The sequence below is a fragment of the Xiphophorus hellerii genome, chromosome 23, assembly GCF_003331165.1.
Source record: "Xiphophorus hellerii strain 12219 chromosome 23, Xiphophorus_hellerii-4.1, whole genome shotgun sequence".
In the NCBI taxonomy this organism is placed as follows: Eukaryota; Metazoa; Chordata; class Actinopteri; order Cyprinodontiformes; family Poeciliidae; genus Xiphophorus; species Xiphophorus hellerii.
In genome coordinates this window covers 14051938-14077646 of record NC_045694.1, presented here as the reverse complement: position 1 = coordinate 14077646, position 25709 = coordinate 14051938, and the positions used below count along the sequence as shown (strand labels likewise).

Genomic DNA, 25709 nt, shown 5'->3' with positions numbered 1-25709 from the left:
ACATACAAAACACATTTTGAAACACGATTGGTCAAACGACTGACCACTAGGTGGCAGCAAAGTGATTACAATATGGTCCTTGGTGTGTAATGAATATGCATCAAAAGGCATAAGTGGTGCAAACTAGCTGCACTTTATTGGCATATTTGAACATACTTAATGCAATCTGCTAATCTGTGAATTCCTGTGCAGAAGTATAGCAAATATCTGGTGCAAAACAATTTAAAAATCGTTTGCATGTGGATCAGACGTAGAAAACGACAGAAAATCCCTGTTTTGTCAAATTTCTGTGCAGAGGTTACATTAAGAAGGCTGTGACACACAGAGCTTACCTTTTACAAGTGTTTTCAAGTAAACAATAATTAAAACCAACAAGAATATTCAGTTTTTGTTCAGCTGGGAGCTACTGTTGCAGATGACCAGGCTTATATTTGTCCTATTGGCTCTAACAAAGTTTTACAAGAAAGGTTGTCCTTGAATCAAATCTCAGGATTTATATTAAACAGATTGTGCAAATCCTCCTGCTAGATATTCTTCTTTATGTTAATGCATTGTTTTTTTTTCTTTAGCATTCCTCAGATTTTAATCTTTTAATCCTTTCCCACCCACTTCCCATCTCCATAGGATCTATCCAGTGAGCAGAGTTCAGCTCAGAAACTCGTTGCAGAAGTCGACGACCTCAGGCAGAAGTGGCAGAGATCCGAGGCTGAGCTCAAGGCGACGACAGATTCTCTAAAGCAGGTCTCAGGAGAAAGCCGAGTCGCTCTCACAGCAGCTCAAGACGAGCGAATCGCCTCCTGTTTCAAATTCAGAACTGTCGCACAAAAACGAGACGCCACATCTAGATCAAAGCCCTGAAGCCGGCAGAGAGCTCGCCCCGTGCATGACCCGGCGGCACACCACAGGAGAGTCAGAGCGGCTCCTGAGTGAGAGGGTGCTGGAGCTGGAGAAAGAGGTGTGTAAGCTTGTAAGCGATGTGTGTGTTTGTGTTTATATGAAGGGTTGGGCTGTATTCTGCTAAAAATGTTGCTGTAGGGACACTCTGCGACTATCAGCTCACACAAGGCCACTTCCCCGAGCGTGGCGGTTTATTTCCAGAACTTGGGTTTTATCTCTGCTCATCAGTTTTAAAATGTCACCTCGGCTACTGTTAATCTTCCTTATCTCCTCTGCTGCTCCCCGGATGCAGCTCATGCTGTTCCTCTCTGCCTCAAAAACACACATTAACCCCAACATCAAGCTGTTAGAGTGGAGCTGCATCATCTCCAAGGTCAGGAATTTCATCCAGTGCATTTCTCAGCCAGCGCTGCATTATTGCTGGTAAACTTTTAAGAGATTAGGGACAGCTGAACGAAGACACAAGCCAGCTCTGGGCTTTAATTCCTGGTTCAGTCAGAAATATTTTGGTGCAGCTTTGATTCTTATGTAAAAACACTCAACAAGACGTGTGCATTTAAAATAAATAATACAATAAAATAGAAACATTGCTAATAATTTTAAGTAGTGAAAGTGCTCAAAGGTGTAGAAACTGTATGGCTTTCTTATAATCATCAGAAGATTGTGCCACTCAGTTACACAAATGTTTATGTAGATACAGCTCCAGTTTGAGGATTATTCCATCTTTGAAATAATTAAAATTAGATTTAAAGGTGTAAAATTTAATTAGAGGGTGTGCACCAGTTCTGTACATCATTAAAAGCCCAACATTAATAATGCATATATGCCAACGATGAAACGATGTGAACTTCTAATCTTGGTGGTAAATTAATCCCTCAAAAGCAGTTTGAAACGTCGTTGCTGCAGCAGCAGCTTGAGGTGGTAGTCAAGCTCTCCAACTTTTGCTTTTTGGTAGAAAACGTAACAGCTAACATTGTGTCATCCAAACTGCATTAACAGTGAAAAACTTAAAAACCAAAAAAGCCTCTTTACTCTCCACCACCAGCACATTTGGATCCAGATATTTTACTTTAGCATGTCCATATTTAACCTGGAAGTCTCATTTTATGTTGATAATACTCTGATCTGATTTTCTGCAGCAAACGCAAAAAAGTTGACAAATACTCTTAATTTAATAAACTTGCAGAAAGACAGTTTTACCCACAGTGCAGAGAGATTAGTTTAGTCAAGTCAGTTTTGATTGGGTATGATTGGGGAAAGGATCTTCTGCAGGATGGAGGTGCTTATTAAAGCAGCAAATCTATTAGCTGTTGTTCTGTGGATTCGTCATCTGATATAGAAATAGCCCAATTTTCCAATACTGAAATTTAATGGCTGCAGTCAGAAGAGTGAATTGTGCTGCAGGAAAGCAAAATTTAAAGGTGCCCATTTACGAAGGAAGAAATTCCCGGCGTATGATTGAGTCAGCAGTGTTAAACATGAGGAAAATGTGGTTTAAAAAAAGAGCTGTCACACACTAAACATGAGCTGCACGCGCTCAAATCCATGCTCCAACGCTGTTTCCCTACCCGGCTGTGCAAAAATACCGTCAGGCTGCTTGGTGGGAACAGAAATGAGCCGTGATGTGCTGCTGCAGATCAATTTTGGAGCAAGACACTTTTTTTTTTTTAATGCTGTCAGCATTTTTCCCTTAGATTGTGTCTGACAATGCCTAATCAACATATTTAAGCGTGGGTTACACAGTGTCAAGTGTCAGTAATAAGTATGCATATTTACAGGGGGGAAAAAAGTTTAGAAATTTACCTTATGACAGATTTGGGATGAATTTCAGTGTTTATTGATTGATATAAAGGTCAGATAGCTCTCAACGTCTGACCTGCATGGGAGTAATTTAAAAGGTCAGCTGCTGATTCTACTCAAATCCAAATCGCACGGATGTTTCCAGAGGTATTTGATACCACGGTGTTGCTGCAGACCTTGTTAAAATGGACTCTTTTTCACCCTCCCTCAGAGAGCCGTGGCAGCGGCGAGGCAAGAGGCTCTGCAGATGCGCCTGTCTCAGTCCCAGGAGGCCTGTGAGCACCTCAAGGAGCAGCTGGAGGCTCTGCGCCGCCACTCCCTCAGCCTGCAGGACTCCTGCACCAGCCTGCAGACGCTCAACACTCAGCTACAGGTGACCACACACACAAGCAGCAGGACGATGATGGAGTGAGCTCGTTACCCCCAGGGTCGCTTCCGTAACGTTTTTGACCGAAACACATCGGCTATTTTCAAAGAACTAGTTCAACATTGAAATGTTTAGAGTCACCGTCATGCAGATAGTTATGTGGAAAGAGTGATGCTTGCTGCACCATTTTACACCTGATCTATAAAATATTAAATGCTTAGCAGAAATAGCATATTGTCAATAATTTATGAACCCACAAAGTTAAACATATATTTTTTTTGTGACCCCATTTTTTTATTAAAACCCCAGATTGTCCTTATGAGTGCACTTTGGTGTTAGAGCAAATGTTACAGTGCAAACATTGTCCCTGCACCTTCACCGCCATGCATAAAGGACTCAGAACCCTTTAACTTGCTCTCAACATTACAATTTTCAACGAACTTTGTTAGGGATTTTATGTAATAAATCTGACCTTAGCACAATTTCAAGTTAGCTGCTGGATTCTCTTCATGTTTGTTCACTGATGTTCCTGAAGAAACATCTGAAATCTTCACAGAACAGCTGCGTTTACAGAGAGAACTCGATTTGAACTCTGCTTAGGAAATAGGCGACTCCTGAAGGAAATTGGTTGCTCTTGACTTTATTTAGGGGTATCAAAGTCAAGGATGGCAATCCAGAGTTTCTGATTTTGCATGAAAACTGATAAATTTTTATCATTTCATTCCACATCACCAATGTGCACTACTCTCTGTAAGTCTGTCAGATAAAATCAGAAAAAAACATGCAAAAGTCTTCAGTCAGCTCTCATTATATACTTTCTTCCAAAAAGCCAAATCTCTTTGTCATGATTTAAATTCACCTTGTGTGGCAATTATTTGAGCTTTCAAAGATTTCTTTTACTGATATTTTCAATTTTTAGAGGAGTTACTTATGTAGTTTTTTACCATTTACATGTTGTGTCCTCAATTTGCTCACTTTCCTCATTCTTTGCTTGGATTGATGGATGGATTTGTTTGATAAAATTATATAAATAAAAAATATAACAATAAATAAAGAACAGTAAAAGTCTTGAAGGAGACACACAAATACCGAATATATTCATCATTTAAGATGCACAACTCTAGAAGCTAGGTGTGAGTTGATGTTCACATCCATAGACATGGTCTGTCTGCCATATGCACACTCAGGTGGAGCAGGCCTCCCTAAACTCCCAGCATGCAATAGTGCTGGCACGCTGCAGCGAGAGCGAGGCCAGGCGCGCAGCGCTGGAGGCCGAGTCGAAGGTGTGGGCGCGGGAGCGAGAGGAGTCGGTGTCCAGGATGGAGGCTCTGAGGCGGAGACCATGAGCGGATGACGGCGCTGCAGCAGCAGCAGGAAGTGGAGCTGGAGGAGCTGCTGGAGAAATACTCCCAGCTGAGGGCCGGCTACCGCAGCCTGGAGGGTCAGCACAGGGAGCTGGAGGGGAGGTGTGTAAACTTTCTCCCAAAACAACTTCAGAAAACCGGGATGCTTCAGCCAACAGTCTGAAGTCAACATTGCCTGTTGGTTTCAGTGATGTTTGTGTTTTCAAGGTACAAGGAGCACCTGGATCGTAAAACCCAGCTGGAGGAGGAGGAGAGGGAGATAAAGCTGGAGAGGCAGAAGATGGAGGCAGAAGCCCAGAGGACGCTGGAGAGAGAGCGAGAGCTGGAGAGGCTGAGAGACGACAACGAGAGGTAAGCCGATCCAGACAGCTTCCTCAGAGTCACTTTCATGAGATCTGATCAGCCTTTCATGGCAGTCTTGTTCATTTGAATGCAGGGAGCTGCGGCGGTAATGCCTCTATACTGAGGCACAGCGAGCAACACAAGAATCGATTTGAATGCAAATGTACTAAATAATGCACTGAACGCATTTTTGTCCCTGATTGCAAACGTTTGGGTTTGAGAACAGAAAAACAAGGCTTCACTCCATAAAACATAAGAAACAAAATTTAAGCACTTCAAGGGAGTGTAAAGTTTGTTTTGAGGACTTTTCAAAGATCTTTATTATAACGTCTGAATTTATGCAACACCGTTAGATATTTTTTAAAATTAGTTTTTGTGCAATAAATCAGGCGTACAGAGATCTACAGTTCAAAATAAGTGGTTCTGATTGTAATTTCTCTTGAGGCTGATGGGTCTATAATATTAATGATCATCATAAGATGCTTGTGTACTATAATTAATTAATCAGCCATCATCACGCTGATGCAGCTGATTACTGACTGATGGAACTAATGACAGCCTGCAGGGACGGAGACTGAACACGTCAGACTGTAACACCCTATTCTATAGGAAACGTGCATGAATGCATAAACAATCAGGTGTATAATGATTAATTCCCCCTGAAAATGCACCTCAAGTCGCTTATTCAGTGGTTTAAATAACATTGTCATGCAGTTTCAAACTGATAAGCACCAAAAAAAATCTCATGCTTGTAAATGTACACCATTCAAACATTACGGTCAGGAATGTTAGCAGAAAGAACCAAAAGTGTATTTGTGTTCATGTTTCACCCTGAGTCATTACTGTTTCTTTTCCTTTGATGAAGAAATAACAACAAAAAGGTGTGATGTTTGAGTAAAACTGCGTCTGTCAAGGTCATGAAAAACATTCATATTCTAGGCTCTGAAACACCTACAAGAATACAAAGTTGTTTGTCTGGAGCTCTGCTCCATCAAGGACATTTTCAAGGGCCGGGAGAAAACATTTCTAGCAGATGGAAGGTCAAATCTGACCTCATGCACTAAAGTCATAAAGCCAAAATAAGAGAGTAATCTGTAAAAATGTTGTTTGGTCAGACTGGACACAAAACATTTCTTTGGAAAATCCAAGTGATTTTTGGACTTGGTAAAAATCTCTCAGGTTAAGCAAGCATGTGGTGACCGTAGGAAGAAACTTGTAGTAGAACCAATAAAACATTAAACTGAGAGGAGGTTTAACCCGTAGATCAAAAAACACAAAAACACTAAAGGAGATCCATTTGGCAAAATTCACTTTTTGTACATTTTTATTCTTTCGTTCGGGTCTCGACTAAAACAAACAGAAAAAACACCACCAAGCTGTTTTCTAGTACTAAGTTCATGTATTTTGATGTCTGGAAAATGAATTGAAGAAAAAAATCAGTGAGCACTGGCCTGTTACCTAGCAACCCCATTACCTAGCAACCCAATCAGAGCTGGTCAGTTGGTTTTTTCCGCTGTACAATGTTTACTGGAAAACACAAGAGTTTAGTTGTTGACTTTAGGCCTGTCACAATAACAAGTTTTGCTGGATGATAAATTGTTCCAGAAGTTATTGTGAGAAACATTAATATTGTTGTTTTGAGACCATTTTTAAGTAATATAATGGATAATGGCAAAATAATAATGCAAAAAGATCAGTAAACTTTAAATTCTAACGAACATTTAACACTGGAACTGGAAGACATTTTAAACATCCACAGTAAATTAACAAAACAACAAATAAAATACATTTTGACATCTTTGTAAACAAAACTGTCCTTCAAAAACAGGGCTAGTTGAGACCAAAACACTAAACTATAGACTTTTATCATCCAGTTTTTGGTAGATAGAGGGAAAAATGAGATAAATGATAAATTATGCCAATGGAAATAATTGAGTTTGTTTTCATTTACCATGCGATTAATTGATTTATTGATTATTGTGACAAGCCCAGTTGTCTTAACATTAAGAAACAACTTTTTAGTTTCTTGATGGTTGTGCAGGAGGCTCCACTTCTGCTTCTTCGGTCTAACTCAGGGTCAAAGATATACACTAGTACAACTGGACTCTTGTGGTCAGCAACAGCTTATTTGCAAAAAAAAAACTTTTTCTGAACGAATCTTAAAAATAGGGAAAACTTAGACCTTGAAACCTTATCTCTTGAGAATCATTTTGCATGAAAACTTAGCCCATTCTAACTTGTTTAAAAGGAAACGAAATCAATTCACTTTATGGGAAATAAAAGAACAGAGTTTACAAACTACTCCTTAGTTTCTCTGTTTATATTAATTATGCTCATCTAAGACATGAGACTGTCTTGAGAAAACAGAGTATCTTCAGTCAGAAGCTTCTTCCGATTCGCTGTAAAACAGACTGCTACAAGAGATCTTTCACCATCAACAATAACTCTGAACAATATGAGTTAATGACATACAACAACATTTAATTTCTCTTTGGGATCAATTTCAATTTAAAATCAGCTAAGTTTGTGACATAAAGTTGGATTGTTGCAGTTCCTTGTTGACCTATTTTTTTTCTCTCACTAATGGATCATTATTTTGTGCAGAGGCCTATTTATACCACGTTGTCTTATTTTAGTTCTCTCAGTCAGTTCAGTCAGTTCAGAGGTCTCCTGTTACGACTCTCAGAGGTGGAGTGGATGAACGTGGTCGGGTTCAGCGTTGAAAGTAAAGGGCCCAAGTTTCAGTATTTTGCAAGCAGTCAAGAAAAATTATACCTTTGGAATCCTTAAAGCCAGACAAAACATTTTAAATTATTAAAGATTACCCTTCACAGCACTGCTATACCAAATCACATCTGCCGTGGCTGAACCCTGATAACAAAGACGATCATACCATTTGTCTTTAACATGCAGTATTAGCTCTGCAGTTCCCTCTCAAAGCTTTGATAATCCAGTTATGTTGTTATTTTTAATATGTGCAAATTTAACTTTGATTATCATTGAACAGGGAAAGACACGAGAGTGATTTTTCTTCAACCAGAGTTCATAGAGATCATAAATATCACATGGTTTCCTTTACCAGAATAATTTCCTGGTAATAACTTAAATGTCTGAGGTTTCTTTATTTATTATTGAAAAGGTGTATGATTATAAGATGATTTTGGGCAACAGCAGAAAGTATAATAAAATCTTAGTTCCACCTGCTGTCACAGCATAGAGGAACAGTTGCCAAGCATATTATCTAAATAGAGGAAGCAATGCGACAGAAAGCTGCAAATTAGGTTTCCTCACAAAATTCAATATTTCAGGTGATTGCAGAAACCAATTTACACAATTTTAAATTTGCTTTGAGTCATTGTCCTGTTCAAAATTCTAATTAAACCCAAGTTTCAGCTTCTTCACAGACAGCTTGACATTTCCTCCTAGGATTTCCTGATACTTGATTGAATCCATCCAACCTTGCACACGTTGCAGGTTTCCAGCAGCAGATTAATGAAAGCAGCTCCAAAGCATCACGGAATCATCTGGAACAAAAAGTATCTTGTTTATTTCTAATCCTCACAAGAAGAAACGTTGTAATATGAAACAAGCAAAGAGAATCAAGTCTGTTCCACTGAAAAGTTAATAAGTACGATCTTTGAAGATTTTCTCCAGGATTTTGCCAGGCTTAGCTGCTTTCTAGCTCTGCCAGTAGCCAGAGTGTTGTATAATGATGATAATTTCCGAGCTTCTGTTAGAGAGCGCTCGGCAAACTGTGACTCAGAGCCCTTCACAGGACACAACAGTGACGGTGCATGTTGGCGTTGCAGGCTGCAGGCCCAGCAGAAGGACTGGTTGGCCTCGCAGGCGGAGTTGCTGGCTCAGGGCTCCGTGCTAAAGGCGGAGCTGAGCGCCTCCCAGCTGGAGAAGACTCGACTGGAGGGGGAGCTCAGCGCCCTGAGGGAAACCAATCAGAGTCTGGACCTCAGCAGCGCTCGGCTCACCAGTCAGTACCAGGTAACAGCACACGCTAAACCCAGCCACCTCCTGCAGAGAAACGCAGGAGTTTTGTACTTCACTAGTGGTTTTAAACAGGATTTTCGATTTCATAGACACACAGATGTATTATACACTTATGGTACAAACAAATTTATCTAAAAGAATTATGGGCAATTTGGAGGGGTTTAATAGGAGTTCCTAGCAGGTTTTAGTGAGCATTTCCTATAGATGTGACAGGGAGGAGCAGCAGTAATACCATCAGTGGGGAGCAGTGGCTGTCTAATCTCACATCCGTGATATAAAAGGCATTTTCAGCTTGACATATCAGCCAAAAATGATGAATCTGTCCAAACAGAGACTGAATACCAAGTAGTTCTGAAGGAGCACAGGCATCTTTTACCATCCAAACCACTAAAATACAAACAAGTACAGCGTTTTAAACACGTCTGAGTGATGAGGCAGATGGAAATTGACTTTCTACAAAAGGTTTTAGAAGTCAGCTAGCAGATGTTGTATTCTGCTGCTTGATCCAGCTGCTCATGGAACCATTTCTGAACCACCTGGCACCATTATAGTATGGCTAAAAGGCTTCTGGGGTAAAAAACAAAAAAAGAGATATCACATAGGTGACTATCACACGGGGTTGTTTTTGGAATAAATTATGGGCTGAGCTGCACTTCCACCATTTTTATATTTGGGATTTACACAGACAGGCAGAACCTGAGCTCAACTTTTTCATCTGACTGTTCCAGAGACTCTTACCTGAAAAGGAACTTTGAAAAAGTTCCTTTTTCAAAGAACTTTGTCTCAAAACACTCAGACAGCCCAGATCTTGTGCAGCTGTCCTTCCTGGTTGCAGGCAGACTGAGGATCTTCTCTCATCTGTTTCCAGATGCTGGCAGCCTTGCTGTTGCAACCATAAACTTAAAATTCAAGCTGAACTGAAAAAAACCTTCAAATAAAACAACAACACCTCTAGTAGCTATGCCAGAAAACCAACAAAAGAAAATTGATTTGTAGTTCTAAACCTGTTCAAGGAGTTGTTTTACTCACCTTTTCTCTCCTATCTTACTTTTCTCATCTACAACATCCAATGAAATGTTCATGCCAAAAATGTGCTAATTAAGTGGTGATGACTTTTCTGACAGCCAATAATTACTTTCTCTTGCAGAGAAGTTGGCAACATTGTCAACAAGCGAATCAACAAGCGAACTGCCATCAACAATAACAATGTATTTCTCAGCATTTCATGCATTCAAACGTAGCAGCACTTAAAGCAACAGAGGGGGTAAAATACTGTCCTGTCTATTTAATGGGACACACACTGACAGGAGTGGAAATAAACAAGTCAACATTGCAGACATATTGGATATTGCTGTTGATAACGACCCTCCAACTTCCCAAGTCAGCATCTTGACTTTTGGTAATATTCGAGTCCCCTTAAAAAATACCTTATGACTTCCATGTTGTGATGCATCTATTTATATTGTTTAGACAAAACGGGGATTTAAATACAGTAAAAAAAAACTGTGACTACTGTGAAGGACGATATACTTAGCTAGAAAATATTTGATAATAAATTGTTACAACTGAGCAATAAAAAGCTGAGTGAACCTCACTATTTATTGGAAAACACTTGGGGTCCCTTCATACGGGGTCATATTTTTTGTGAATGCTATTGTTAACTTCAGTGACACCATACATAATAAATATTTTTGTTTTTTTCTGAACTTTTAACTTCCTCAATCCTGTTTTTAACAATTAATGTCACTGTCGCTCTTTTTTGCGTTGCTCAAAAGAAAAAAAAGGTAGATTTCCCACATAGAGGAAAATGATCAAATATTAGATTTCAAACCAGGAAATGAAAAGAAACAAATCAAAATGTAATGGTTGTGTAAGTGTTACAGACTCCATTTTGAATTTCATTCAGAACAGAAAAAAATGCCAAATAGACACTTTTCTCTTGTTAGTTGTAGCGAAGCAAAATTTTAAATTTGTGGCAAAATCCACATTCTGGCCTAATGTGACGCCTTTTGCATCAAAACAGCCAAAATTATGCAAAAATAAAATAAAAAACACAAACGATGACCTAGGAGCCTGAAAATAAATTAAAATCTGGTACAAATATTATAACCTATACAAGAGTCAAATTAGCTCAGGTTAGTCAGGGGTTGGAAAGTAGCTGGGCCAATTTTGCTCAAAAGCAACAACAATTATCAATTGATAACTCAAAAAGTCTAATCTGCTTAACTGACAGCATGGAAGTGTTAATAATATATTTTAGGCTAGAGAGCTTTAGATTTTATTAACTTTCTCAGAACCAGGCTAGCTCTTTTTAAGCTAAGCTAACATTCTACAGCTTCATCTTTACATAATCAACACTATTCTTCAACCATTTGATGAAAATCTTCGAGTATCTCATGTTGCCAAGCTGTTGCTTTAAATGGCTGATCAGCAACGCAAAGCATAAATAAATAATGGCTTTCCTTCTTGCATCTTTTCTCCCAAATTACATCATTGTGTGCTTTACGCAATGAAAATTATTTCCCCTCAGATTATCTAATTGTGTGTTGAAGTTATTTCCTCTTCTCCGCACCAAGTTATTTGGTAGTTTAGATTCTCATTATGCAGTAATTCAGAGAAAAACACGTCTCAAAGTTCACATTGCTCCAGTAATTAATCCTTTGCTGCAGCATTTCTCTCTGATGGGGCTACATTTGACAGGACATAATAATTGGAAACAGATTTGCAAAGATTAAAGTAGATGAGATTATCTTTTTATGTTTACCTTCATCCTGCCAAAACGAGGTTTTTGACCTTTAAAAGTGGGTTTGAAAATTAGGAAATCAGTAGCGGTCATCTGTTTGTAGAGTTTTGTTTTCTTTTAGCTTTTTTTATGACACCGTAGAAATAAAGTCTCTACAAAGCAGCATCTAAGTAAATTGTACTTTACAAAAGTCATTTTGGAACATTTACATAGAAGTTGCCTTCTCTCTTGTTTTTCAGGTGTTTGAAGTTAGATTCTGAGATGTTCATCACAAATATTTTAATTATTGGCAAAGTTTCTCAAAAGATTGAAGTCTTTTGTGAAGTTGGAGAAGTTGGACATATCCTCCTTTTTCATCCTTCCATCCACTTTGTGAAATCTTTCATCTAACAAGAAAACAATGCTGCCTTGATCATCCATCCATATCTTGGCAATGTGAAGAAATGGCTTCATTTTAATCTCAATTTCATTATTAAATCACAGTTATGGTACTGCAGTATGTCTTCTAGCTCTCAGGAAAGCCTAAACTGTGACTAAATGTCTAATTAAGTCAGATTTGTATTTTTGTCGTTGAGTTGAAATGACATTTTATGGCTGAAGATTTCAAAATAGGAACCAATTTTTTCTTATAACATATATAACTAATAAGTAGTTTGTTTTTTCTTTTATAACAAATTTGTAGTGAAATTAAATCTATAAGATATTAATTCAAAAATCCAGTTCTTATCATCTAATTGATATGTTTCATGAAAATACATTTAGAGTCGGCATTGAGGTTACTTAATGATCTCACTGAGTTGTTTATGTTTGTTCAGCTGCTGACGCAGCTGAAGGGGAACATGGAGGAGGAGAACCGACACTTAGCCGAACAAAACCAGAGTCTGCTGAAGGAGAACCGGGCCTTACTGGAGCAGAGCCTGGAGCGCCGCGACCAGCACTACTCTCAGCAGCAGGAGTACCAGTAAGTACACACCAACCTGAGGTGCTTTTAAATTTGTTTTGCAGGAATATTAAAAAAAGAGGTGGATTATAAAAGAAAATAAATTGGTTTTCAATCATTCAGACAAAGGATTTAAATCCTGTTTTCAAAAAACAACAAAACAACAGCAGCTACCTTTAAATAGCTGGAAGTGAATGAAAAGCCTCTTAGCCGTCTGTGAATAGGAACAGTCAGATTTCATATCAAGCATGCAAAAGGTTTGAGACTGTGAACAACGATTTCACAGTCCAGCAGCACTCAGCGGTCGACCTTTTGACTGACTCCCAGATTAATTCAGGTTTATAGTGTGCATGCAAAGCTGGTTTCACACTTACAATCCAATTAACCTAATTTTTCTGAATTCTACCTTTTTGAACCTCAATTTTCTGCTTTTATTCTTGAAAGAATCCATTATCCCTGCTAAGAATTATCCTGTAAAAAAAAAATCACAGATAAAAATGCTATTAAAACTTTGCTGCTTCATCATTGCTTGTTAAACATTTGCATCTACTGGTGCAAGGCCTATTGGATTGGGTATTTTTAACACACTTACAGGTTTGTTTTCAAGCCCGAATCAATTAATTTATAGCGTGTACAATCATTATCTTTCAGCATCAGCTGAAAGCAAGTAAGAAAAGCAGGTTTCTGAAAATATAAAATCAGGTTTAGATGGTTTTAATGGAGTAAAGCCGGTCTACAGATGCAGGTGGAAGCAGATTTAGCTGAGCGAGGAGCCGGCAGATGCTGCAGTCAGGTGAACGGGACCAATTAGGAAGTCTGTGATCATCCAGCTGATGGAGAACGGCAGCCGGGGACATCTGAGAGAAACATAAGAGCCCACGGGAAATAAAAAGTGACTTGTTACCGAGTAGTATTTAGCTTCTGAAATATTTTCTCAAATAGTCAGCTGGGGACTGAAACAGCTAAAAGGAAGATCGATATTGGATTTAATTAGGTGGCAACACACATGATGTTTAATGAGTGTTTAAGATGTTATGTGCTGCAGAAACAAGGAACTGTTTATTACTGAGTGCGTCGTTTGAAAGCTCCGTTTAAACAGACAAAATGCCTCCTCTGGAGTTTACGCTGGTGACAAATACTGATATTAAGCATTTGATGTGGACAGGAAGCAACCAGTGGAGGAAGAGATGATTAGACACAAAGGATTGTAATTCACTCCTGTGGGACTCGAACTTTTCACATTACAGACACAAACAGCGTGTATTCTCTTGAGATTTTATGAGATCAAAAAAGACCTGACCTGCATTTCCCCAAACGAAACCCAGTACAACCCATTGGCTTCAGCCGGTAGATCGAGCCCACCTGTGTGTTATTTCAATTTAAGCATTAATCCAACTGAGGTTTATTAGAGAACATTATTGAACAAAAAGCATCATAGAGGCCAAAGAAGACACATTCAAGCAGAAAATATTGTTTAGTTTATAAGAACAATGTCCAAAACATTGACCACAGCAAAAAATCTACTTCAGCCTTCGATTTTTATTTATTTAACGTATTTATTATTTCTAATTATGTATATTTATTTATTGTTCTTTATAATTATTTTTAATTTATTCATTTAGTATATAAATAAAATGTGTTTATTTGTATTTTATTTATTTAATATTTATTTCATTTCCCTTTGGGATTAATAAAGTATTTTTGAATTTAAATTGAATAGAACACAGCATCCTGTAATACATGGTGGAGGCAGCATCATTCTGTGGGGAAGATGTTAAGAGATGATAATGAGATAGTTGGAGCAATACTGGAACAAACTGGTTGGAGGCTGTAAAAGACTCGAATCCAGCGCAGATTTTCACCTTCCAGCTGGAAAACAGCCCCAAACATCCAGCATATAATTTACGTCAAAGCATTTATACATGGAAGAAAGTCTGGATGTATAAATCTGACTGAGCTTGTGTTATCTTTCAAAGAATAAGGCACCGAGAAATGTGCCTCTAGATATGGAAAGCTGTTACGGACAGATTCACAGGTGTAATGTAGTAAACTGTGGTTCTACAAAGTGCGGCCTGTTGGGGCTGAATAAAAAGTCATGCCATACTTTAAAGATTTTGATTTAATTGAAAAAAAAGTTAAATCATGTATCATCTTTCTTCCACTTTAATTATAAGCTACTTTATGTTGCTTTATCACTTGAAATACCGATAAAATACGTTTTTGGTTGTAATGTAACAAATGTGAAAAAGTTCTAGCTTTGCAAGGCGCTACATCTTTAAAAAAATTCCATGTTTCTGTTGCTCATTAAAGCTTCAGCTGAGATCTTTTCTGATCAGTTTTCTTCTTCACCTGAATTGTTTGATTTGGTTTTCACCAGAAAGTGCTCTGAGGATTGACAGAGGGCTTTGTTTAAACCCAGGTCTTTGTTCTGTGTGAACAGCTCTCCATCCTAAACTGAGCAAACTGCTGGACGGCTCATTAAGATGAATAATCTTATTCAAACTAATACCGGAATAGAAATTCGGAAGACGAGTCGTGGAATAGCGGCTAACTATTTGCTGCACACAGAGTCATTAGGAGTTAAGTTATATTTTCCTTTCTTGTGTTTGCACTTGTCTCACAGTAAGAAGGCTTTAAATTTTTAATGTTAGCTGTTCAGGTCCGTCTGTGGGGAGTTTGTCTTTCCTCCTGTAGGCAAAAACATTCATGTTTGAATGTTTGTGGTTTCAAATTGACCTTGGAAATGAGTGGGAGCGTGCATGATTTATAGCCTCGCACGTCTCTGTGAAGGACTAACGACCTTTCCACGTTGCACCTCGCCTCTCGCCCGGTGACAGCTGGAATTGGCTGCAGCCCCCATCTCCTCTCCTCTCCTCTCCTCTCCTCTGCTGCAGCCCTGAACATGTAGCAGGATGGCAAAACCATCAAACGTGTCACCTGTGAAAAGAAAAAACTGATTCACCTTGAAAAGATTAGATTTCCAACAAGATATTGTAACAATCGTCTTGGTGTTTGTCGTCTTTTGTTTCTGGGCAAAACCAGAAACAAAAATATTATGTGCAACTAGAAAATAGCCACACCACATACATCTTTATTTGCTGATATGTGCATAAACTACCTTCATTAATTCTGAATGGACACATGATTACAGGAGCGTGTGCACATTTAGGTATCCAAAGGAATTATGATGATAATACATCACATTAAAGGCAGAAAATTGTTCTAAAATTATATATTTTTTAAAATCAATCTGGCTTTTTAACGCTTTGCTGCTGTTGCACATATATTTCCAATATGGTGAATCAATAAAGACATCTTTGCTGTAAAGTAAGCTTACTTTAGCTCTATTGACTTTTTTTTTTAACTTTTTTTAAAAGTTTGCCATAGGTTTATTATCTTAGTATTGTATATTTTAGATGATCATATCATTCATACTTTAGATTAGTTTACTTTAGATTGTCTTTGTTTAGCGTAGTAAAGCTTGGTTTATAGCCTAGCTTATTTTGGTTTACCTTAGTTCACCAAAGATTATTGGAAATTTATACTATTATATATATTTTAGATCACTTTAATTTCCCTTAAATTTTCTTAGTTTACTTTAGTGCATGTTATTTTAGCTTATAATAGTTTAGTTTATTTATTCAATTTCTTATTTTAGTTTATCTTAGCTTGTTTTAGGAAAGCTAAGCAAATCTTATTAGATCATTTTAGTTTTGATTACCTTTAGTTTTCCCTAGTTTAGGTTAATTTAGGTAACAATATTTTGTCTTAGTTTAGATTATTTTGTTCTTGGTGCTACTTTATGATAGATTGCTGAGTTTATTTTAGTTTATCTTATCTTAGTGTTTAGATAGTATATCTTATTTGATATTATTTTAACCTATCTTCAATTACTTTATTCTTGCTTATTTGTTTATCTTTTCTTAGATTAAATTAGTTTATCTTAACTTTAATCTATCTGAGCTGTAGTTAGCTATCATGCCTACCTAAGAGCCATGTCTTGTTTTTTTTTACATCAAACTCTGTGCTGCTGCTGCTGTCCAGGATTTTCTTGGCAAAACAGATTTGTAATCTTACTGGTATTTTCCAGGTGAAACACAGGAAAACATTTTATAATTTGTTGCAAATTCAACACAAAGGACATTTTTGTCAGGACAAAAATTTCATAGTTTTTTTGTTTTGTTTTGTAAAACTTCATAAACAAAAAAACAATAATTATAGCCGTGCCGCTAGCGACATATTCTACCAAATAAAGTAATAAATCACAATTAGGCTTACTGTTACATAATTATGCCATAAGTTATTCTACTGCAGCGTTGTCAGTTTCACGGCATATTCTTCTTTGTACTGATCAAAACATTTCTCCATGTAAGTTAATGACAATCTGTTTAGCAGCTGTTTACTTGGTTCCGTCTGAACCCAGTAGGTGTGGGAAGAACAAGACTTTTGTCTTTTATCTGGCTTCAAAGCTACCACTGTGTTAGGATGGACAAAATATCCAGAGTTAGAAGCACGAAGCAGCTGTTCACGTCAAAAAATACTGCTTCTGTTATTTTTAGGAGGGTTAAATTATTCCTAAAGCAGCAGCCTGAGTTTTAATCTCCACTCATGTAAAACCACAGTTCATTTAATCTTCTGTGAAAGTTGTGAAAAGATTCCAGCTCAAACATCACAATGCACTCAGCTTTTCTGTTTCTTTTTTGTAAAGTAAGGTCACAGTGGATAAAATAGCATGTAAAAAATCAGCTTAATAAAAGTGATATAAACTGATAATGTCTGCATGAAAGACATCAGCTATTCCCTCCTTCTCGTCTAATGATTCATGCGTTTGCCTTCAGGGAGAAGCTGAGTGAGCTCCGTCGGGAGAAGCAGAAGTTGGTGGAGAAGATTATGGATCAGTACCGAGTCCTGGAGCCCAGCATGCAACCTCCAGCCAGCAAGGCCAAGTACAACCAGAGTTACCCTCACATTACACCATTCTGCATAAAATACAGCCGCATGCTCAGAAATACTTCCCTCATCTATTTTTCTTTTAACTTGCACACACCAAGTGGTAATTGGTGGGTTTTCTTAAGATCAAAACTCAGTGGTGCAAAAACTGTAAACAGGGAACAGAATAAATTAATGTTTCACTAAATGATCCTAAACTTTCAGGAACATTACAGATTTTAACAGGAACAATAATTTGTTTTATTTATTATCTAACATTAACAAAATATATTTTAATAATTTATAAATATATAGTTACTTTTATGCAATTGTAATATGTGAAACTTTTAAATTTTTTAAAAACCCCATAGTTTATAATACAGTATGAAAAATGTTATTGTAATAAACATTTGCCAACATTGTCAATACATTAAATAATATAATATATTGTAAACAAAATTATTTATTTGATCAAAACCATATCATTTACCGTCTAGAGACACAAGTTATCACAAACATAACTCAATACTTATTAAATACCATTTTTTATAATTACTGGAACATTTGTTTTGCTTAGAGTAAGTAGAATAGGAAAAAAAGTCAACCATGAACTAAAAGACACCAGTAAGTAATTTTTTTAAATTATTCCACTAAACTAGAAGTTTCCATTTCTCTATAAAGTTGAACTGTGAATCAGAAGAAGAAACTAAATAATGGTTTCTGATGCTGCAGACGTTTTGTGTTCGCTTTAAATAAACATATATCAGTAAATTCAATTGTTACAATCAGTATCTTATTCATGCAGGAGATTAAATTTGCTCTGGCAATTAAAAATTGTTTACTGTTAGTTTTAGTCACATTTATTTTAAAAAATAGATTTTATTATGGAAAAATAAGTTTCAGATTTTAATAACAAATATCTCAGCTGATGCTCTCCTGCAGGAAAGTATCTCAGTCAAACAAAACCCAGATCAGATGTAGCTTCTATGGTGAGAAAAACCTGAGAGAAACATTAAAATTAAAACTATAGAAATGACAGCAAGTGATGCAAATTGGTGAAAGAGAAAGTGGTCAGTCTGACAATATCATCGTAACTACAAGATCTCTGAGCTTTTCTAAAAACCTGGAGTTAGAACCAAAAGTGGTAAAATATTGCTGTAGATTAAAAATATCTTCAGGCTGATGATGTTTCATATTCAAGATTTTAAAACAGGAATCATTCTGTTGAATAAAAAAACAAAAGTTCACATTAAAGCTTTAACAAGTTCATCAATATTTAAGGTTAACTGCATTTTTAAATTGGCCAAAATAAGACAATCCACATGGAAGAGACTTCAATATATATCAACAGAAGTTCAGATTCTTTGAACTCTTCAGAGTCAGAAAAACATCTATCTTGTAGATTCAGGACACTGTGTGCCTGGGATACGAGGTTAATGTGGCAACATTCAAACAGTGAAGCAAGGACGTTTTAAAGGGCCTTGGAGCAGAGCAGTGGTCAAATATGTGGTGATGCATGTATTTATCACAGCGTTTCTTAGCTCTGCCTCAGTGAGTCAACATGTTGAATTAGATGGTTTTTAAAGATAAAATTACAATAAATCAGGTTTGTTGAAGCAGATATGGCTCTAGAATTAACAAAATCAAAGACCAGTGCCTTACAGAAATCTATATTTATCTGTAATGCCTTTTCTGTCTTTACTCAAATTATATCTAAACAAATTATTCATCCTCAACCTGTTCTGTCAGATCTAAACAAGAGTTTCTTTCTGCTTTTTAAGAATTGAAAAAAGAAAAAAAAAACTTTATCAGACTGCAGAGCTGAAACATTTTATGATCAAGATGATTTTCTGTCACTTTTTATATGTTTGATCGGTTTTAATATTTTAAAACTGAACTCTGCGTGACATTAGACAAAATCCATTCATTTCTGTCCTTTCCTCACTCATAAGAAGCACATAATTGCAAAATTGGCATCAATTCGCAGGCCAAATAACTGCTGAAGTCGTGGATAATTGTCATCCATCTGTAACTTTTAGTCATCTCAGCCACTAATTCTGTCTAAATCCTTTTAAGAAGCACTTGAACATTATTTCTCTGAGTTAAAAGACAAGAACTCGCCACCCTGCTGCTTTCTGCTCCGTCTAACTTCGGTTTCCAGTGTGAGCATGATGGCAAACATGACAGGAAGGAAAGCTGGCAAAAGAGCAGGAGCCAAATCCTCTTTGATAGGTTTAAGAGCTTTGAAGAAATAAACAGCAAATATACTCAGATACTTTGGGTGGGGGAACGTTTTTCATAATTATCTTAATTATTTTGGATAATTTTTCTTGTCTGAACCTTTGAACATCTTACAATGTTACTATCACAAAGGTAATTGTTGTCAAAGTGATTCTTAATTGTGACAGAAGAAAAATTTATTTAAACTTTGTTTTTTTAATAATAATGAAATTGAAGTGTATTCAACCCAAATTACTTTGGCACCCTTAATTAAATCAAAAGCAGCTAATTATCTTGTGAAAACATCCTAATCATTACTCAAGAGGTGCCTGGTTACTCTGGAGGAGCTGCAGTGAGAAAATCCTCTGGCAGGACAATTATTATCCACAATCTGACTTAATGTGGCCAGAATAAAGCCGTAGGAAATCCTGCTTAATAACAGGCCATGCAGGCGAAACAGAAAAAATGAGGAAGGAGGTGCTCTGATCAGATAAAACTGAAATAAAAGTTTCTCTTTCATGCGAAAGACTACATCAACCTGAAAACGTCATCCCCATGGTGAAACACGGTGGTGGCTGCATTATGATATGAGGACATTAAAAAGGAAACCTCTTAGAGGCTGCAGAAGATTTGTTGATGGAGAAGAAATTCACTTTCTAGCTGAACAAAGACTCCAAATATACAGCCAGAGATACAAACGAGTATTTTAGCTTATTTATGTGTAAGAATGGCCCAGTCAAAGTCCAGAACTAAATACAATTAACAATCAGTAACAGGACATTAAGGTAATTTTATTTATATAGCACAATTTCAGCAACACGGTAGCTCAAAGTGATTTACATGAACTTGGATGAAATGCAAATGAAACAACTAAACCAAAAGAAAGACAAAAAGGTAAAAGTATAAAACTACATATTGGCTCCCATGTTTAATAAAAATAAGAATAAGTAGTCCATAATTTAAACTAATAGGGTTTTTTATGGATTCTTGTTCTGATAAAACTAATGTATGTTAGATTAACATAACATACCTTTTATTAAATGAAGCCTGAGGACTGGAAGCTTTTATCGCACCAAAAGGTATTTATGAAACTTTCTGACTCAGTCGGACTGAAGACAAAGTAATGTCACACTTTTCAGATTTTAATTTCTAAGAAATAAATTATTTTCCCCTCCACTTGACAGATATGTACTTACTCGCTAATGCTGTCATACTTTTTAAAAAAGCAGAAAAAACACATGCAGGTTTGTAGTGGTGATGCTACAAAACATGAAAGCATTGGATAAATACTTTTGCTTTCATGATCATTTTTGGTGAAATTCAGCCTGCTTGTTGCGTAATCAGGCGGAAGCAACAACAGGCGAACACTAATGATGCTGAACGTCCACCGAGGCTCTTCTCTTCTCTCACTAACACTTGGCATCCGACCAGTTTGAGGGAAACCAGCTCGCGTACATAATGTGAGTCGGCGTGCACCGAGATGCTTGACCCTCTTTGTGAAAGGTCCCCGTCTCCTGTGTCCTCACAGAAAGTCTAACTGGATCGCAGACAGGATGAAGAAACTAATCAAGCCTCGGGGAGGAGGAGGAAGGGAGGGACGCGCCCTCTTCACCGCCGCAGGCAGCATAGAAAACCTGGCCGACAGCAACGAGTTTACACCAGATCCACACACACCGAAGCCTGGTGAGATCTTACATACACATACACACCCCCACACACACACACACACTGATCAGCACACAACCGGCCTTTTTCAGACTAACTAACCCAGAAACATCAGCTGACTGGTTTTCACAGAGATACGGCATGAAGGGAGGGAGCAGGCGCGCATACAAATCATCTCATGACTACTGAGTGTGGTCTGCACTGATAACGCTCTCATCTCCTCAGATCTCTCCTTGTAAAGAGCCTCGACACACTGAAGCTGGGCTTTTTTCCTGCTAACTGCACATTGAAAGGAGTTGATATGTGAGGCTTTATTCCCTTTTGATGCCTTCACTGACATGGAAATCTCACTGCAGGTGTCTTCAAAGCAGCTGCGTCAAATTTCACCTGGATTTTTAAAGCTTAGGTTCGGTTTTTAACCAAATAATCGTGTTCTCAAAGTATTTAATTGTCTCAGCACTAAAGACTCTAGCTGCTCTCACCGGGGGGTTCTGGGTTTTAATCATCTTTAAGTTAAAGATGCAGCAAAAAAATAATTAATTAGTGGATATTTCCAACAAATATCCTTCCTTCTGGTTTTGTTTCACTTCAAGAGAAAATTCTACGTGACAAACTAAAGTACTAAAGAACTGCTTAATATCCCTCACAGCTCAAGATCAGATTTTTCCATCCAAGCATCCTTTCTTCAGCTCATTACTCATCTACTTTGCATTATGTTTTCTTTTAATGTATTCTCTTTTTTAAAATAATAATCTGAACTGTCTTTAAACAGGGCCATGCGTTGTTTTCAGCAGGGTGTCATGAGTATTGAAACTACTATTTTAAAACCTGTGCTGTGGAAGATGAAAAGAAAGTAAACCCTGTACCTTGTGAGAACTGAATGTATTGAAAATATCTCTCACTCAGCATGTAAGCCGAGGGGGGGAAAAAAAAAGCTGCTGCTGTTTCACTTTTTGAGTTTATTGTCTTAAATGTTGCTATTTCAGCAGTGCTAAAGCTGGTAACGTTGAGGGGAAAACTGCAGCGATCCAATTCACTAAACGGGTTTGCCACTAAAAAGCTCCTGTAATCAGAGGTTTTTATCTTAATGATTAAGATTAGAGCTGAAAGCAGCGAAGAGCAGAACCTCACTGCAGCGTCCACTGGAAGTCGTGTAAATTTAATGACTCAGTTCAGACTTGCACCTGATTTTGCATCAGGTAAAAACATCAGGTGCCATGTTGAACTTGTGTTTTTTATTTATTCCATATCATCGATGTACTATGCAAATCTGTTGATGCGTGACTTACTGGGGTTGTAAGCTTGAAAGTTATATGCGCCAAGTCTAGAGCCTTTTCTGTGATTCTTATTAATGGGTGCCTTCACACCAGTCCTGTTTAGTCTCTACTTTGTCTAGAAAACTCTGACGCAAACCAAAAAAGCAAACTCAGGTCCGTCTAAAACCTTACGTCTCGGTTTGATTAAAGTGAGCTCTGGTGCAGTTTGAATGCATATGTGAATACCAAATGGGCCGGAGAACGCTCCAAAAGCAGGAAGTGAACAAAAGCATAAGGCATTCTGGGTAAATATAACCAAAACAAACATGCAAGTCTAGCACTAGCGGGAAAAATGGCTTGTGGTCTTTAACCAAAATAAAAGAGAAATCCTGCAATTACTAAAATTTGATGCCACTCCATTTCTTTTCACATGTTATGAAGAGGGAAGTTGCGTGTTGTGTCTTCAGAGGTTTTTGTGTCATTACCTTTCAGTTCTTGGTGCATCGCCGTCATAGGCGAGGAGGAGAACAGTTTTTCAAAGGGTTTGGATCATTTGACTTAACGCAATGTGACAGAAAACCGCACCAGCTGAAAATGTTTAAGATGCTCAATTTTGGTTCCCAATCAAACCGAGTTTACCACCTACTTAATGTCAGGAAGTCTGTTTCTTTCTTTGACAGTTGGCATTTACTCTTTAGTGAAACTACTACAGATATTAGAACTTCTTAATTTAAAAGAATAAAAGTATAGTGAGTTGTCTAGTGTATTGATCAGAACAGATCATTAGGCATTGCAACCTTAGACAGTAGAAAATGTTGACACTGTAGTTAAGGCTGACTTAAGTTCATTATTTTGGGTTTCCAACAAAAGTGTTACCATTACTAAACTAGAGCTGGTCTTAGAGCAGGTTCAATTAATAAACCTGAAGCCATCTTTGGTGAAAAACGTACAGGAAAACCTCCCTGATGTTGGAGTTTCAGCTGGAAAAGTTGTGGCTCTTTTCCACTTCCACCCACTAGGCTCTACACGATGATAAAGGTTTTTACTAGTAACAGAATAGAATATTTTTTTATTAATCCCCAAGGGAAAAATACTTATTTGTTGAGAAGTTACTCCCATCCAAAGCGATCAATGCTTTAGCAGCAAGAATAATTTTTTTAATTGAAAATGTTGCCTATTTTGTAGATATGTGGTCTTTGATCAGTTACAGACCCTGCGTTTAACTAGATTAAAAGTTTTAATCGAGTCTCACCACCACTCTTCATACTGTTTCAGACCTCCGCAGTGCTCCAGTTTCTCCGTCACTCTTGAGGAAAACCTCATCCAACCCGGAGCCGGACATCTCGGTTCCCGGGACTCCAACCGTCGCGCGCTACGGACCCCGGAGAAAGCTGGGCTCCCGCCATGGCTGGGGGATCGGTTTGTCCCGAGCGGGCACTGGGGTCTCCCAATCGTTTAGTCCCGGCGACAACAAGGCCCCGCCTCGCCAGCGGCTTCGCTCCAGTCAGAATAGCACCAACGTCCTGTGGGAGGGGGCGGGGAGAGAGAAAGAGACGCCTCAGGATGCTGCTTCCCTGACCAGCCAAGAGAGTATTGATGAGGAAGGAGCTAAAGGTGAGGAAGATGTGCATCAAATGTTGGCGTAAATGAAAACATTTATTAAATTAAACACGCTTTGTGATCTTTTCTTATTTTCAGACATTCATCACTCCAGTGATGACACATCAGCACAGGAGAAACCTACAGATGCATCTGTTGTAAACTGATGATATATTTTATATCGGGTCCAAACTGTCAATGCACACGAGATTTTCTCAAATATGATCTTTATAGAGTTTTTAAATACAAAATAAATAAATTCTTTAAATGTTGCTGACTTGGAAATAAATCATGTCCTTAAATCTCTTAGTTAAACATCACAAGTGTCCCACACCTTGACTCATTAGTCTCTAAAATTAAAGCCAGAGAACTCAGCCTCCATGCAGAGCCAGATGTCCGTACTTAGACATCTGGATCTGCATGAAAATTTAACAGCTCTTTCCTTTACATCCACGCTTCGGATCTCCATCAAAACTCTCCCTGCAAACAGAAATGAAGCAGCGGCGGAATGTATGTTTTACAGCAGATAAAATGCTAAAACTAGCAGATAAAATGATCTGCTGTAAAAGATTACAAAAAAATTCAGGCATCCAGAAGCAACCCGGAACGCCTCCCTGGTGAGGCGTTCGGGGCTCGTCCCACCGGGAGGAGGCCCCGGGGAAGACCCAGGACACGCTGGAGGGACTATGTCTCTCGGCTGGCCTGGGAACGCCTCGGGATTCCCCCGGAGGAGCTGGAACAAGTGGCTGGGGAGAGGGAAGTCTGGGCCTCCCTTCTGAAGCTGCTACCCCCACGACCCGACCCCGGATAAAACGGAAGAAAATGAATGGATGGATGGATGGATGGATGGATGGATGGATGGATGGATTGATTGATGGATTGATTGATTGATGGATTGATTTCCAGTAGCTGGGCTAAAGGAACTCTGAATGATTCAGGCATACCAGAACATTTTGGACAATTCCATGCTCCCGACTTTGTGGGAACAGTTTGGATCTGTCTCCTTCCTCTTCCAACATGACTGTGCACCAGCGCACAAAGTAAGACACGGACTGGCAGAATCTGGTATGGATGAACTGGACTGGCCTGCACAGAGTCCTGACCTCAACCCGACAGAACACCTGTGCAATGAATTAGAGCGTAGACTGAGAGCCAGGCCTTCTCGTCCAACATTAATGTGTGACCTCACAAATGCACTTCTGGAAGAAAAATCCCCATAAACACTCCTAAACCTTGTGGACAGCCTTCTCAGAAGAGCTGAAGCTGTCCAGGTGGACCAACGTCATAATCCTTTGGATTAGAAATGGGATGTCACTTCAGATAAAAGTATATGAAAAGCAAACCTTCTAGGATATTGACAATGTGCTCCATCTAGCATGGAAGCTAAAGCTTGTTACCTAAACAGATATTTGTCAGGTTGATCCGACATTATTTCACACTGTTCAGTTTAGAAACATTTGGTTTTAGGTAATAAAAAAATAGCTTGAAAGCTAATGGGAGGAAAGGATTTAGGGTTGGAAGCATCCAGACTACACTGTCGCATTGAGAACATGACAAAGCTATTTTACTCTCTTACCTTTTCATA

At 38.1% G+C, this 25709-nt stretch overlaps 1 protein-coding gene across 1 annotated transcript in view; it reads left to right on the top strand.

Moving 5' to 3' along the window:
• ccdc88b (coiled-coil domain containing 88B) overlaps positions 1-24401 on the top strand; it is a 58059-nt gene extending 33658 nt beyond the window's left edge. Inside the window, 12 exon segments of the mRNA XM_032555440.1 lie at positions 625-738; positions 740-955; positions 2909-3070; positions 4252-4401; positions 4403-4530; positions 4636-4779; positions 8580-8766; positions 12331-12476; positions 17294-17401; positions 21133-21287; positions 23801-24139; positions 24224-24401. Of these exon segments, the coding sequence (XP_032411331.1) occupies positions 625-738; positions 740-955; positions 2909-3070; positions 4252-4401; positions 4403-4530; positions 4636-4779; positions 8580-8766; positions 12331-12476; positions 17294-17401; positions 21133-21287; positions 23801-24139; positions 24224-24291 (1917 nt within the window). The 3' untranslated portion in view covers positions 24292-24401.
• The last annotated feature ends 1308 nt before the right edge of the window (positions 24402-25709 follow it).